We start from the raw sequence: 17,512 nt of genomic DNA on the forward strand, positions 1-17,512 counted from the left end.
AGGAAGGAAGGAAGGAAGGAAGGAAGGAAGGAAGGAAGGAAGAAAGATATGCATAGGGTCTTCACATGGATTTGACCTGATGGTATGCACAGGCATCAGATCAATTATATCTGTGGAAAGAATCACTGGAGAAGCTCAATATCAGCTGTGAAAACTAGGCCAGGTGCTGATTGTGGAATAAACCAATCAACAAGTCGTATAGAAGTTCAAGCTAAATCTAAAGAAAATGAAATCAAATCCAAAGGAACTAAAACTTTATCTTGAGTCTATCCTATTCGAATTTCAAAACCACCTTAGGAACATGTTTGAGGACTTAATGAGTGAAGAATAGATCAGCTGTGGGAGGATATCAAAAATATCATCCAGGAAGAATGCAAAAGGTCATTACAAAGACAGAGGATGAAGAAAAGACCAAGATGGACATTAGAAGAGACTCTGAATATTGCAGTAGAGTGTAGAGAAGCCAAATGCAAAGGGAAGAAATTAAGGAGCTCAAGAGAATATTTCAAAGGGCATCAAGGAAAGACAAAGTAAAATATTATAATGAAATGTGCCAAGAGCTGGAGTCAGAAAATCAAAAGGGCCAAATTTGCTCAGCATTTCTTAAGCTGAAGGAACTGAAGAACAAATTCAAGTGTCAAGATGCAATACTTAAGGGTGATTTGGGTAGAATACTAAATAATACAGGAAGCATTAAAAAAAGATGGAAAGAGTATTACACAGAGTCATTGTACCAAAAGGAATTGGCAGACACAGAAGAATTTCAAGAAACAGTGTATGAACAAGAGCCTGTGGTGATGAAGGAAGAAGTTCAAGTTACTTTGAAAGAATTAGCAAAAAAACAAGACCACAGGAATTGACGACATATCAACTGGCATATTTCAACAAATTTTTTCCTGGGTGCACTAAGTTGTGCCAAGAAATCTGGAGGATAACACCTGACCAAATGACTGGAAAAGATCCATATTTATTCCCATTCCAAAGAAGGGTGACCAACAGAGTGCGGAAATTATCGAACAGTATTATTAATGTCACATGCAAGCAAGATTCTGCTGAAGATTATCCAAAAATGGCAAAAATACATCAACAGAGAACTGCCAGATATGCAGGTTGGGTTTAGAAGAGGCCATGGTAGTAGAGATATTATGGCTAATGTCAAATGAATCTTGGCTGAAAGCAGTACAAGAGGAATGTCTATCTGTGTTTCATTGATTATGCAAAGGCATTTGACTATGTGGATCACAAAAAACTGAGGCTGACTCTGAGTAGAATGGGAATCCCAGAACATTTAATCGTGTTAATGCAAAACCTCTACTTGGACCAGGAGGCAGTTGTCAGAACAGAACAAGGAGACCTGCACAGTTCAAAATTGGGAAGGGTGTCTGCCAGGGATGTATTCTGTCTCTGCACCTTTTCAATCTAGATGCAGAACAGATCATCTGGGAGGCTGGGCCCTATGAGGAGGAATGTGGCATCAGGATTGGAGGAAGACTCATTAAGAGCCTGTGTTATGAAGATGACACAACCCTAACTGAGGAGGACCTGAAGTAGTTATTGTATAAACTGCAGCCTTAAATATGAATTGAAGCTCAACATCAAGAAAACAAAGATTTTCACAACTGGGCCAATTAACATCATCATGATAAACAGTGAAGAGATTGATATTGTTGACAGCTTCAGTTTGCGTGGCTCCACAATTAACACACTTGGTACCAGCAGCCAGGAAATTAAAATATTATTTACATTGGGAAATGCAACTAAGGTGTGCCTGATACAGGCCATGGTTTTTGCAATCATTTGCTATGCATCAGAGAGCTGGACAATGACTAGGGATGACTGAAGGAGAATTGGTGCCTTTGAGCTGTGGAGCTGGAGAAGAGTGTTGAATATACCATGGACTGCTAGGAGAACAAACAGGTTTGTCCTGGAGAGGGTTAAACCAGGCTGCTCCTTAGAGGCAAGGATTCTGGCGCTTTGTCTGACATACTTCGGACATGTTGAAAGGAGTGTCCAGTCCTTGGAGAGGGACGTCATGCTTGGGAGGGTGGAGGGACAGCTTGGAAGAGGAAGACCCTTGATGAATTGCTTCAGACACTGGGGTAATGGTGGTAGGTGTCTCAGAGACAATAAGGTTGGCACAAGATAGAACAGTGTTCAGAGCTATTGTACACAGGGTTCCAAACAACTCGACAGCATGTAACAGCAATAGAATGTTATTAGTGACATCATTCAATAAAATTCCACACTCTGTTGGATCACCCTTCTTTGGAAAGGGAATAAATACAGATCTCTTCCAATTAGTTGGCCAGCTGGTTGTCCTCCAGATTTCTGGGCCAAGCCTGAGACACATTTCCAGGGCTGCATCTGTTTGTTGAAATGTCACTTGGTATTCCACTGATTCCTAGGGCCGTCTTTTTTTATTTTCCAAGTCCTTTAAAGCAGCTTAAACATCCTCCTCCTTCATCACCATAGGTTCTTGAATATAAGTTGTTTCGTTAAATACATCTTTGCCAGCCAGTTCTTTTGGGTCCAGTGACTCTGTTCTCCTTTCGTCGTCTTTGATGCTCCCTGGATGATTCAATATCCTTAGTCCACGTCCACCTTGAGACCTGAATTTGTTCCTCAGTTTCTTCAGCTTAAGAAATGCTGAGCAAGTCCATCCCGTTTTGCTTGTTCCACACCATCTCTTGGCACATCTCATTATAATACTTGGCTCTGTCTTCCCAAGCTGCTTTTTGAAACCTTCTGTTGAGCTCTTTCAACTCCTGATGTCTTCCCTGTGCCTTGGCTTCTCGGCGCTCTGCTGCAATATTCAGAGGACTCTCTTCTGACATCCGTTTTGGCCTTTTCTTCCTTCTTTGCTTTTGTAATGACCTTTTGCATTCTTCATAGATATTCTTTCTATTCTCCCTCAGCTCATCTGGCCTTACATTATTACTGTTCAAGGCCTCAAATCTCTTCGTGAGATGGCTTTTTTTTAATTCAGGCGGGATAGACTCAAGGTTCTTGAGTCTATTTTGGTTCTTGTGGATTGGATTGGATTTTCTTTAGCTTCAGTTTGAACTTGCATACAAATAGTTGATGGTCTTTTCCACAATCCACACCTGGCCTAGTTTTCAGAGCTGATACTGAGCTTTCCAAGAATTCTTTGCACAGATATAGTTAACCTGATTCCCGTGCAGACCATCAGGTGCAGCCCATGTGAATAGTCACCACTTAGGTTTCTTATAAAATGTATTTGCAATGAATAAATCATTGACGGTACAAAATTCTATCATTTTATCTCCAGATTCATTTCTGTCACCAAGCCCATGTTTTCTGGCAAGCAAAGTATTATAATGGAATGTGCAAAGAGCTGGAAATGGAGAATAAAAAGGGGAGAATTCACTTCTGTGACCAAGCCCACGTTTTCTGACCCTTCTCCATTCCCAACTTTTGCATCCCAGTCATTATTGGCGCATCCTTGTTCCATATTCAAGGGATTTCTGACTGCAAAAGTTGGTAGAAATTGTCTATTTCCTCCTATTTGGATCTGGTTGTTGGTGCACGTATTTGATTGATGGTTGTCTTAAAAGATGTGAAAACCAATGTATACAAACTTTATGAACTTTGTATGTAAACCAGTACAAAATTTTTAAAAATCAGTAAAAAGGGGTTGAAAGGTGTTGCTTGTATGTGTATAGATATTATCCTGTCACTCACAATATTGTATTTCAAGATGGATCTGGAAATGGTATTTTTAACTATGCATGTTCCCCTTTTTATTACCTTTTTATTTACATATTAGATCATATTATTGTCCAATTTAAAATGTTCCATGCCAATCCATCTTATTTCACCAACGCTTTGGTGTTGTTATTAGGTGCCATCAAGTCAAACACGACTCTTAGCAAACCTATGAACAAAAGATCTGAACCTGTTCTGTCCTGCGCCATCCTCACACTTTCTGACACACAAGAGCCTATTACAGCAGTCACCGTGTCAGTCCAGCTGGTTGAGGGGCTTCCTCTCCTTCACCAAGACTCCCCTCGCCCCAGCATCATGTCCTCCAAGGAATAGCGTCTCTTTCCAAGATGCCCAAAGTATGTGAGGTGAAGTCTCATCATTCCTGTCTCCAAAGAACACGCCAGCTGCACCCTCTCCCAGACTTAGCTGTTTGTTCCGTTGGCTGCCGAGGGGATGGATGTTCAGTGCTCTTCGCCAACACCACAGCTCAAATGTGTCAGTTCTTCTTCCTTCATCCTTATTTTCCCGCTCTCAGACGCAGAGCAAGTGATCAGAAAGACTATGAACCAGATGCACCTCATTCCTCAAAATGACACCATTACTCCTTAATACTTAATCCCTAGCTGCAGATTTTCCCAGTGCAATGTGTCTCCTTGTACACCAATGGTTGACAACCCAATGAGTTGTCTTGGGATATTACCCATGAAGAAAGAAAAAGGTCATTACAAGAACAGAGGAGGGGGGGAAATCAAAATGGAGGTTACAAGAGACTCTAACAATTGCACTGGAATGCTGAGAAGCCAAAACAAAAGGAAAACATACCGAAGTTAAAGAGCTGAACAGAAAATTGCAAAGGGCAGCTCGGGAGGACAAAGCAAAGTATTATAATGGGATGTGCAGAGAGCTGGAATTGGAGAATGAAAAGGGAAGAACTTGCTCTGCATTCCTTAAGCTGAGAGAATTGAAAAACAAATTTAAGCCTCATGTTGCAATATTGAAAGATGCTATGGATAATATATTAGATGATACAGAAAGCATCAAAAGAAGATGGAGGGGATACAGAGTCCCTGTATCAGAAAGAACTGATGGACACTGAAAAATTTCAGGAAGTATCATATGAACAGAAGCCAATGGTAATGAAGGAGGAAGAGGAAGTTGCATTGACGGCATTGGCAAAAAATAAGACCTTAGGAATCTATGGAATAACAGTTGACCAACGCCTAGTATATCAATATTTATGCATTCCATTTCTCTCTTAAAAACATCCAAGTTTCCAACATTCATGCTTCTCCCATTCCATATTCTAATCACTAGTGTCTACTTGCAACTTTCTCTTCCTTTGTGTTTGCCACCTGCAAGGCTCAGCCGTTTCTGGTAGTCTAACCTAAGTGTGTTCTATTGTACACAGGGTTTTCAAAGGGCAGTTATTCTAGAAGTGGATGGCCTAAAAATGGTATTAAATATTTCCAGCTTATGAGTTTTCTTTAACCAAGAGACAGCTATCTTAGTTGTTTGCTTAGTTTTTATCTTACATCGCTGGAGAATTTGTTTGGAAAAAGTCAAACTGTATTGTTGCCTCAGATGTTTAAAACATTTACAGAGATAGGTCATTATTATCATCGCAGAGTCAAACAAGCAACACAAATGTTTTAAGTGTGTTTACCAACACATTTGATATTTTTATCCCTAATATTACCCAGGGTGGACAGTGTTTAGTGGCGCTCCCCGATTAAAACAAGCTTGGAAGCAGGAGTGGCATCCACTTCCGAAATGGCTTGCCTCCAGAAACACTATGAACTGTGCTCAGGTCTTTCATTCATAAGGTTGCTAAGAGTCGTCTACGACTCGACAGCACTTAACAACAATAACAGTGTTTATCAAGCCATATATAAATTTACTTTAAAGTTTAAGAAATCCACTCTGATACACAATTGTGTAACTTATCTTTTAGTCTGTAGAATGGAAGTATTTTGATATTTTAAAGTCTCACGATCAGGGATTTACAGCCTCAGGTTTCTGAAGATGAAGACTTTGACTTTCAAAAAGTAACAGTAAATATGAGTGACCTGGAAGGAACAGGAATGGCAGAAGATACCAGAGGCAGAAGCAAAATTGTTGCAATTTTAATATGAGCCATAAACTTGCCAAATATATGTATCTGTATATTTCTATTTTAAAAGTAAACATTTTTAGAATGTTAAAGAAAAAAAGAGCTGGATGGCCAATCCTCTCTAGTTTGCCTTCATTTAGACATTCAGTTATAGAGGTAACATCAGCCAGCCAAGCATTTTACCCAGAAGAGCACTTTCTCCTAAATATGAATTTGACGATTTTATAATCATTGTTGTCTTCTTTACCAAGCACTAAAATTTGTCTTGATTTTTAGAGAAAGTGAATTCCTCCCCCGTAGTGGATCGAAGTAGCAAATAAACATGTTTGTGGGAATCTATTAATAGTTGCTATGTGCCATCACTCACCTGTCACTCATAGCGACCCTATCTATGTACAACAGCCCTAAACCGGGCTCTGTCCTGTGCCAACCTGTCTCTGACACACCCATCCCATTACCACAGTCACTGAATTCATCTGTCTCACCAAGGGTCTTCCTCTCCTGCGCTGTCTCTCCACCCTCCCAAGCACGATGTGGACTCCATTTTATAAAGTCCCAAATACCAATACATTCACGAAGGTTGGCAATCCTTAAAAATTTGAACCATTTTATGCCAATACATTTGACAACTAAGAGGGGGGGAAACCCAACAATTATCCATTAAATTATGTCTCTTAAAAATAAATAAATAAACATTTGCACCAGAGTCAGTTTCAAAAAGGATCATGGTAGCTGTCATGGGCCCAGGGTAAAGAGCAAAAAAGCTGCAGTGTGCAGGCCAGGAGATCAAAGCAGAGCTGGAATTTTAACTTAAGCTGGATTCCATTTCCATAGTATTTTTTTGAGGGAGTTCCTTTTACATAAGCATGAGTGTAGACAACTCTTCACCAATACAACACCTTCAGCTCGACCCCAGACTCATAGCTGACCCTTCACGGGCTTTCTGAGACACTAAGAGCACAGAAGGAGATTGCCCATCTTTCTCCCGTGACCACAGATGGCTCCAACCACCAGAGAAGTTCAGCTTCCTACTGGTAATGCCACCAGAGCTCCTATCCGATACATTGACAATGTACAAAAACACTTAACTGCTTTGTTTCACCTCCCTTCTCCTCTCCACCCTGCTTCCTTTAAATATCGTGAAAGCCCAGCTCAACAGTCATACCAAGTGCCACCTGTTCCTTTAAATAGATCTCAAAAACTCCCATGGAATACATTCTGCTTCATAGTGACCCTTCCTCAGATTTCTGAGACTGTAAATCTTTCTGCATTGAATCTGCCCATCTTCCTTTCCGACAAGAGCCGGCAGATTCGAACTGCCGGAGACAGGCTGTCCTTGGGTTAACAGCACAACTAACTGTGACCTCTGCCCCCAGAGGAGGAGTATAGACACGTTTCTCAAGTGGCAGAAAGAGAGATTTCACTGTACCTGAGACCATCACTTCAACTGTGGAGATCAGAGCACGCCTGACTTTGATCTCCAGCGAAAGGTCCGAAAGGTCCGTCTCGGATGCTTGGCTCTAACCGGTGTTTCCTTCTGCCGTGGGGCTAGGGGAGTTTCCGGGCCTGCTCAGGTGTGATGGGGAAATTGCAGTACGCGAGCCTCCTCAGCCAGCTGCAGAGAGTGAAGGAGCAGGCGCAGGTGGTCCATCAGGCCATGGCCGAGCTGGCAACCATCCCCTACCTGCAGGACATCAGTCGGCAGGAGATGGACGTGGTAAGTAGGGGGTGTCCTTTGTCTGAGGCTTCCACAGGGCCTGAGCCAGAGGAAAAGTGGTCTGGTTTAGGGTAGGAGAGAGGGAAATTATAATAAATGCAGTCTGAAGGCAAACTCCCCAATCCACATGGAGAAGTCTAATGAAGAAATAGGAACACACGTGTGTGTGTGTGTGTGTGTGTGTTATTTGCTCACATTGGCTCACTTTCCTTTTTTTTCACAGCAAAAATTTGACAATAGGATAAACCATAAAAGAGGGACTGATTTTTCATGTTGTGTGTCACACTTATTTCTATTTGAACAGAAGTGAAATTTTGATGAATTATGCTTTTAACTCCCGAATATGTTAGTATGCAAGATTGTCTCCCATTTTAAGAAGTGACATGATTAAAGGGTATTTAGTGGATAGAAAATGATCCTACAAAACAGTCTTTAGAATTTTCTCGCTTGCTTCGGATGTCACTACATATACTCACACTGCCAACACACAAGTACACTTTATGAGAACTGTACAACACACAGCTCTTTAAAGGAAACATTCTGCCTATCATTTCTTTGGAGGTGTTTTTTACCATTAGACAAAGCCAGTCACAATCTTCGCATAGATGTAGACAATTTAATTATAATTAATACTAGAAATGCTGGCAACTCATTTAAAAAATCATTACAAAACAGTGAACTGGCCATCTGAGGAAAGGTAAAGTTTGGTCCATCTTGAGATCCTAAAGTATATTGGAAAAGAGCCTTACACGTTTGCGTCTTTAATTGAGGTTACCTAAAACTAATTATAGACTTGAATTGAATTCAAATAGCAAGGATGAGAACAGCCCAAACGGATCACCTGTAATTTTCAGATAACCAAAGGAATCCTCCCTTGTTGAACCTTGAAAGAATGTTACAAATTAATCAATCAAGAAATGGACTGCCAACATTTTAATGTTCATCGAAACCTGTTAAAGGATATTAAACAAGTATGGGTATCACAATGAGAATATTAAATGGTCTGACTAGCCAACTAATAAAATCATGCCAACTGACGATTAAAAAGTCTATTAATCAGAGAATCACTAAGACTGGCAATAAGAACTTTCTGAACCTTTATGGTTGTGTGCCTAAGAACGCCTTCTCCGAGGCAGTGTTTATGCTACCATTCATAAGGTGTTCAGGAGTGCAGTAAGCATAGGCTTTTAAAGTGCATATTACAGCCAATTTTAGATGATTAACTCTCTCTGAGATAAGAGGAAGTGAAGAAAATGCCCGTTTAAGAAGCCAGCAAGATGTTGAGGCTGCCTGTCTAACAAGCACCCTCTGGACTTAAATGAAAGATACTGGGGAGCTCTGTGCACTTAGGGCTTCTAACCCAACAGGTCTGTTCATGTCGGTAGCCTTGGCTTTCTTCAGGGAATACTTATATTTCAAAACATACACAAAAGGGACTCAATCAACATGACAGACAATCCTTAGCAACACATGCAGCATTCTGCTATCTAAAACTTTGTCAAAAAGAGATTTCACAGTATATTGTCATAATTTATTATAGACATGCTTATCAGAAGAAACATTTAAATGGATTTACATATACAGGACAAACATTTCAAAATCATGTATGTTACACGTTTTTCTCTTCCAAACTGCTAAGCAAAGATGAACAGGGCAAGGGCAGTGCGGCAGGAGGAAGAGGGATCTGAGTGGGGCCTTGTCAGGTGCTATGGAAGCGGTGACAGGTCAGTAGAAGAGCCTTGAGTGACTCAACCCTCTGCTCTCCTGTGTAAACTCTGCCGTATCTGGATCCCAGGAACATTATCTGAGGCTCCCCACACTTCAATGTCACGGGAAGCTGAACTGGTACCGGGCAGAATACTCTTTGCTACCCTTAGATATCACACGGTTTGGGGCAATTTCATTAATTTACAGGTGTATATGTATTGTGTGCATTTGTTGTTGTTGTTGTTGTTACGTGCTGTCGAGTTGCTTGTGATTCATAGCGACCCTATGTAAAACAACCCTACACCCTGCTCTATATCTTGCCAATCTTACTGTCTCTGACACACCTATGTCCGTTACCCCAGTGGCCTAATCAATCCATCTCATCGAGGGTCTTCCTTTCTGTCCCTCCACCCTCCCAACAACATACACACAATATAACTCTGTTTTATATTAAAATATGGCAGATGTGTGTTCAGGCCAAAAGATATATATTAGATTTTTTGGAAACTTTTTTAAAATCTAGGAACAGAATCGCCGAGAAGCCAAAGTTAAAGGAAGAAATCAAGAAATCAAAGAGCTGAATAGAAAATTTCAACAGACAGCTCGGGACAACAAAGCAAGATACTATAATGAAATGTGCAGAGAGCTGGAGTCAGAAAATCAAAAGTGCCGGACTCGCTCAGCGTTTCTTAAGCTGAAGGAGTTGAAAGACAAATTCAAGCCACGGGTGGCAATACTTAAAGATAGTTTGGGTAGAATGTTGAATGATCCAGGATGTATCAAAAGAAGATGGAAGGAGTACAGAGTCACTGTATCAGAAGGAATTGGCTGACACAGAGGAATTTCAAGAAATAACATATGAGCAAGAACCTATGGTGATGAAGGAGGAAGTTCAAGTTGGTATGAAGGAATTGGCAAAAAAACAAGGCTCCAGGAGTTGACTGCATACCAATTGATTTATTTCAACAAACAGACGCTGCCCTGGATGTGCTCACTAAGATGTGCCTGGAAATCTGGAGGACAGCCAGCTGGCCAACTGACTGGAAGAGACCGATACTTGTTCCCATTCCAAAGAAAGGTGACCCAACAGAGTGTGGAAATTATCGAATAATATCATTGATATCACATGCAAGCAAGATTCTACTGAAAATTATCCAAAAACATTTGGAACAATATGTCAACAGAGAACTTCCAGATGTGCAGGCTGGATTTAGAAGAGGTTGTGGTACTAGGGATATTATAGCTAATGTAAGGTGGATCTTGGCAGAAAGCAGAGAATACCAGAAGAATGTCTATCTGTGCTTCATTGACTATGCAAAGGCTTTTGATTGTGTGGATCACAACAAGCTGTGGCTGACTCTGAGAAGAATGGGAGTCCCAGAACATTTGATCGTGCTAATGCAAAACCTATACTTGGACCAAAAGGCAGTCGTCAGAAGAGAACAGGGAGACACTGGATGGTTCAAAATCAAGAAAGGGGTCCGTCAGGGATGTACTTTGTCTCCATACCTTTTCAATCTGTATGCAGAACAGATCATCCGAGACACTGGGCTGTACGAGGAGGAATGTGGCACCAGGATTGGTGGAAGAATCGTCAACAACCTGCATTATGCAGATGACACAACTCTGCTTGCTGAAACTGAGGAGGACCTGAAGCATTTGCTACAGAAGGTCAAGGACAACAGTCTTCAATATGGATTGAGGCTCAATATCAAGAAAACAAAGATTCTCACTGCTGGGCCAAATGGCAGCATCAATATGGATGGTGAAGAGATTGAGGTAATTAACAGTTTTAGTTTACTTGGCTCCACAGTCAACACTCTTGGTAACAGCAGCCAGGAAATCAGGAGACGAATTGCATTGGGAAAGTCAGCTGTGAGGGATCTCTCAAGAGTACTGAAGTGCAACGATGTCAGACTGGAAACTAAGGTGCACCTGATCCAGGCTATAGTCTTTACAATTATGTGCTATGCATCAGAGAGTTGGACAGTGAATAGGGATGACAGAAAGAGAATTGATGCCTTTGAGTTGTGGTGCTGGAGAAGAGTGTTGGCTATACCATGGACTGCTAGGAGAACAAACAGGTTTGTCCTGGAAAGGGTGAAACCAGAATGTTCCCTGGAGTCAAGGATTCTGAAGCTTCATCTCACATACTTTGGGCATGTTGCAAGGAGGGACTGGTCCTTGGAGAGGGACATCATGTTTGGGAGGGTGGAGGGACGGTGCAGGAGAGGAAGACTCTCGATGAGATGGATTGATTCTGTGAGTGGAGTGGTGGCAATGAATGTGTTTGAAATGGCGAGGTTGGCAAAGGATAGAAGAGCATTTAGGGCTCTTGTACATATTGTCGCTATGAGTCGCAAACGACTCGATGGCACATAACAACAACACCAACAATGTGCCTTCAAGTTGGAATTGACCCATACATAGCTCACCCTTCAGTGTCTTTTTGGAGGTAGTGAATTGTTTAGGAGGAGATTCCCCTTATTATTCTCAAGAAGCAGCCACTGGATACGAACTCCATGCCTTTGGGTGGACAGTGCTATTTCATACCCACTGTGCCATGAGAGCTCTCTAAAAATAGAAGAGGATTTTACAAATCTTTCTTATTTTGGATTTTTAGATGAGAAAAGAATAGTAAAAGAACTTAAATTGCATAGATCCTTTAAAAGGCAATAAACAGCACAATTTAAGTATTGTCCTCTGCTGAGCTTTTGCAAAAATTATGATACATTAGCCTCAGGAGAAAATATGAAAATATGCGTATGTACTCCATGCCATTTCCTGGGAGAATTAACTACCCCCTTCATTCTTTACAACCCAAAACTGTTCTAACAAAACATCCCCTCTTATGACGCAAAAATCTCTCTGTTTTGTGCAAATTTTCCAGAAGAATCTTTTCCCTGTCTCCGTATTTTATTTCTGCAATAACATTCTGTAATGACTGAAGCAGCAATGAGGTGGCAGCGTTCGTTGTCAGAAAGATGAGTAATAAAACCATCAGCGTACAAATGATTTTTTAATTAGGTTTTAATCTGCGTATTTAGAGAAGTTATTTCTGTGCGAATTCCACACTGATAACTTTTATCTTGGTGCCACAGCTGCAGTCACTAATGGCAGATGCGATGGACACCCTTGAAGGAAGAAGAGATAAAGAACGTGTGTGGAATACAGTCCAAAAGGTACAACTTCGCGCTGAAGGGAGGGAGGTGCAGCTTTCTCAGGGAAAAGGTTCATCTTGGGTCAGATCTGGTTGGAAGGTGAAAAAAAGTTCTTCCAGTTGGTGTTTGGGATGTTTGCTCATTTGTATTGGTTTTGTGGTAATAAAAGTAGCACCCGTTCCCCAAATGTAGCCAAATCAAATAGGAATGTATTTCCTCTGGCATATGAGGGCATTAAGCTTTGGGAGATGGAAAGATATCCAAAGCGGAAATGAAAACGCCTCAAGTCCTGGACAGAAGAATAAGTAAAGATGGAGGGTTAGTGATGATTAACAAATTAATGTGGATTAAGAAATTCATGTTAAAATCAGTAGAGTGGCAGACATGGCAAAGTGTATATGTTCTTGTGTGCCATCGAATCAGAACCAACCCTTAGCTGACCCTCCAGCAGGTTTTCAGAGCTGCAAACCACACAGAAAGAGATTACCCGTCTTTCTCCACTAGAGCAGCTGTTGGATTTGAACCACTTATCTTTGGACTGGCAATGCAATTTCTTATCCACTAGGCCACTCGAACTCCCTAGGAATGAGTATACAGAGTAAAGGGGGGGGCGTGTGAAGAGCTCTGCAGAGCAGATTTAAAGCTCACTAATAGATGCCTTCTAGCTGTCTATGAAGGAATAGCCAGAGATTGAAGCTAGAGGTCAACCAAATCCAATGTTGATGAATGTGAATCAATATGATCAATATCTCTGCTGACTACAGAAATAATTGTTTAGAGCAAGGGTCGGTATACTATGACCTATGGGTCACATCCTACCCATCAACTGTTTCTGTAAATGAAGTCAATTTAAAACAACCACGCACATTCATTTACATACTGCCCAGATTGGATTGAAGCAGACTTAAGCATTTGCCACCAAGACATTCAGCTCATCGAGCCTAAAATACTTACTCTCTGATCCTTTATAGGGAAAATGTGCAAATTCTGGTTTACGTGACTAACCTACCCAGACATACTTGCATTTGTGTAGTTAATAAAATCCTTTTCTGGCGATAATGGAACATCTGTCTAATTTTGAAATCCCAGGGATCACCCAAAGGTAAAACAAAAATTACATCCCTTTTCATTATTCCCTGAAATCACATCATGTTGAAAACCTGAGATCAACAGTTCAAGCTGATGCTTTTTGATGCCCCCATTGACAGGAAGATGCAACCTATGGTTTTTCACATTGCATTTCTCCTGGTTATTTCTGTGTAGTGGACCACCCCAAATTAGTCGTTTAGAACAAAATCCAATGTTTTTGTCATAGCTCTAAGAATTGTTCTTGCTTAAATCTATTTAGGTTGCTTTTGCTTAAAACCTCTGTGTAGTTCAAGCAGATAGATGGCTCTGTGCGCAGAGCTGGAGTCTTCTGAAGGATGAACTGGACTGAGTGTCCAAGATGGCTCCCTCACAAAGGTGATACGTGAGGCCAGTCAGTCGAGGCAGGTGACCTGAATGTCTAAATGTGCCCTCTCCTTGTAAATTAGACTTCAAATGACAGGGTCACTGAATTCTGGGAGGAAGGATTTCAAGAGAAAGGAAATGAAAACCACCAGGCTTCTCAAAGACTAAGCCAATAAGTGGTGTAAAAAAATTCCATTGGTCAAAACAGTCACAGGCCAGCCCAGATTCAAAGTGTTGGAGGAATAGATTCCCCGTCACTGGAGGAGTGACACGTGCAATCACAGAGAGGAAGAGGTGCTAATAACCATCCTGGAAACAAGACAAGACACAGACTAGTTAGAGGCAGGAAAGCATATCTGCAAGCAGGCAGGAGTCAGGAGGTCAGTGAAGTCAGGACCTCCCTGACTGGAGCACTGCAGAGTCAGTCTCCCCACCCAACCCCCGGGTGCCTAGAGCAACTCGCTGAGGAGCAGCCACCCTTCCCAAATGAAAAGCCCTGGTAATGATCTTAGCTTCTAAATGGAAACTCCTGAGAGGTCTTTAGGAGGATGTGAATGGGAAGGCACAGGGTGCCAAATTTTTCCCAAGGGCTTTTAATTTGGTTAATGTGACTCTACAAAGGAAGATTGTATCACTTTCAGAAAATTCCGGTAGCAAGTAAGTAATTTCCTTTTACTGCTATGGAGTTAATTTGAGTGTGTGTGTGGGGTGGGGGGGATATAATTAAAAAAAAAAAAAAAAGCCAACCAACCCTAGTTGTATAAACTACACTGTGTACTGAGCCCACTACAAGTTGATATCAGCATCACCATCTCTGAGATCTGTTATCTGTGATAGAAACAGCTGTTGTACCTAATGAAAACACTTGAAATTTCCATCCGAAGCAGCAGAATTATAGCAGCCCTTTCTACTTGCACGTGGTTAAAAGGTCTGACAGCATCCTCATTACCTAACACAATTTCAGAGCCCTCCTTGATTATGAATCTATAAAAAGCCCATCAAGATGAAATCTGATTCATGAGTACTGACCGCCTGTCTACACTTTGTTTTCCTTTGAGTTTTCCCTAAGAAGCCAGAAGGAGAAAAGAGACAATTGTATTTTTCCCTAACTCTTCAAGACTAAAATAGATCCTTTAAAGAGTTTTAGAAAAGTGACTGTTGTTTTGAGTTATTTTTGCAGAATATTTCCTTTCGATTAATTAATCCAAGGACTAGACAGCTTGCCTTAGTTGTAAAAGTATAAAAATAAGCAGAATATGGGACAAAAAAGAAGAACACAATTCTCTGTGTTTGAGAGACCTGGATCACAAAGTCTTTAATCAAGGACAGCACAGATGGAATGTTGTTGTAATTGCTGTTGTTGTTAAGTGCCGTTGAGTTGTAGACGACCCACAACAACCCTATGAATGAAAGATCTGAGCACTGTTCAGAGTTTCTGGAGGTAAGCTGTTTCAGAAGCGGATGCCACTCCTGCTTCCGAGCTTGTTTTAATCGGTGAGCTCCACCTGACACTGTCCACCGTGGGTGACCATTATCATGAGGTACCATCAAGTCGATTATGACTCCTTCCAACCCTATCAACAACAGATCTGAACGTAGCCCTAACCACTGCCATCACCGCCATCCTCACGATTTCTCATACGCTCGAGCCCATTGTTACAGTCAATTCTTCTTCTATAGTTGGATTCCATTTCTATAACAAGAGCAATACATTTTTTAAAAAACTGATACAACTCCGTTTCCTTAATAACCCCGTTGACACACAGCTCATTCATTCACACCCACACTCATCAGACGTTTTCTGAGCATTGCCTCTGAGGTGGACCATCTCTTAGACTCCGAGGCCTTGTCAGGAGAAAGCGGTTCCTTTGTGATGTTTGTCTTCTACGACCGTGAGGTAGTTAATCAACTGCATAAGCAAACATGGACTATGTTACAAGGTAGTAAGTGCCGTGGGGGCATGGGGGGCCGGGAAGAAAAATGGAATGTGTCCGTTAATTGCAACCGCAGCAGAATGGTCAAGGGAGGATTCCCTGAGAAGGTGACACTGGAGCAAGACTGGAAAGAAATGAGGGCGGAAGCCACGCACGTGGTTTACTTAGAGGGTAGGTAAAGGACAGCAAACAGGTAGCCCTGAGACGGGAGCGTGCCGGGTATGGACAAAGATGAGCGAGGGGCTAATAAAATCAGAATCCGTAAATGGGGAATAGGAAGAGATAACAGGAGAGAGGTGAGAGAGGCACTGGAAACTGGGGGACCTTTCTGTTTGACAGAGTGACAAAGCTATTCAAAGTTCTTAAACAAAATACCAATGTAATCTTTTTCTTCTTCTTATTATTATTATTATTTCATACTGGTTTACTTGCAAAGTTTGTGTTATTTTTTTTAAAAAAAGATACTCTAAGCTTCTCTGAAGCACTTGCTGCAGAGTGTCAAGGACTGCGACCTCCAATATGGATTGAGGCTCAATGTCAAGAAGACAAAGATTCTCACCACTGAACCAATTGACAGCATCAGGATGGATGGTGAAGAGATTGAGATTGTACACAGCTTTAGTTTGCTTGGCTCCACAGTCAACACTCTTGGCACCAGCAGCCAGGAAATTAAAAGACATATTGTGATGGGAAAGTCTGCTCTTAGGGACCTCTCCAAAGTACTGAAGAGCAATGGTGTCTTTCTGGAGACTAAGGTGCATCTGATACAGGCCATGGTCTTCGCAATCACTTGTTATGCATCAGAGAGTTGGACAATGACCAAGGAGGATAGAAGGAGAATTGATGCCTTTGAGCTGTGGTGCTGGAGAAGAGTATTGAGGGTACCATAGACTGCTAGGAAAACAAACAGATTTGTCCTGGAGAGGGTTAAACCGGGTGGCTCCTTGGAGGCAAGGATTCTGAGGTTCCATCTAACATAGTCTGGACATGTTGTAAGGAGAGACCGGTCCTTGGAGAAGAACATCATGCTTGGGAGGGTGGAGGGACAGCGCAGGAGGGGAAGGCCCTCTCTGAGGTGGATTGATTCAGTGACTGGCGTAAGCAGGGCAGGTATGTTGGAGACAGTGAAGTTGGTGCAGGACAGAGCAGGGTTTCGGGCTGGTGTACATAGGGTAGCTATGAGTCACAAGTGACTCGACAGCACATAACAACAACAACAACCATATGATCAAGAATGATGGCAATGAAGGAAGAATTCCAACCTGAACTGAAGGCATTGACATAAAATAAGGCTGTAGGAATCTATGGGATTTCAACTGACAGGTTTCAAATGACAGAAGCCGTCCTGAATGTGTTTACCAGCCTAAAGAAATTTAGAGGCCAGTTGTCTGCCTGACCAACTGGAAGAGGTCCATATTTGCTGCCATTCCCAAGAAAGGTAATCCAACAGAATCTGGAAATTGTCAAACAGTATCATTAATATCACATGCAAGCAAAATCCTGCTGAAGAGCATGCAAAAATGACTAGAACAATACGCAGACTGTTCTCACTAAAGAGAATTGTCAGAAATTCAAGCTAGATTTAGAAGAGGTCCTGGCACCAGTTGTATCATTGCTGATGTAATATGATCTTGATTGAAAGCAAAGAATACAAGAAAAATGTCTATTTGTGCTTTAATGACTACACAGAGGCATTTGACTGTGT

General features: G+C 41.5%; 1 protein-coding gene across 1 annotated transcript in view; it reads left to right on the forward strand.

Moving 5' to 3' along the window:
* Positions 1-17,512, forward strand: part of SPATA16 (spermatogenesis associated 16) — a 343,510-nt gene that overhangs the window by 296,263 nt on the left and 29,735 nt on the right. The window contains exons 9-10 of the mRNA XM_006890379.1: positions 7,389-7,553; positions 12,362-12,442. Of these exons, the coding sequence (XP_006890441.1) occupies positions 7,389-7,553; positions 12,362-12,442 (246 nt within the window). The remainder of the gene's footprint in view (positions 1-7,388; positions 7,554-12,361; positions 12,443-17,512) is intronic.

Source organism: Elephantulus edwardii, unplaced genomic scaffold (genome assembly GCF_000299155.1).
Source record: "Elephantulus edwardii isolate Elephantulus edwardi_28Jun2011 unplaced genomic scaffold, EleEdw1.0 scaffold00088, whole genome shotgun sequence".
NCBI classification, from domain to species: Eukaryota; Metazoa; Chordata; class Mammalia; order Macroscelidea; family Macroscelididae; genus Elephantulus; species Elephantulus edwardii.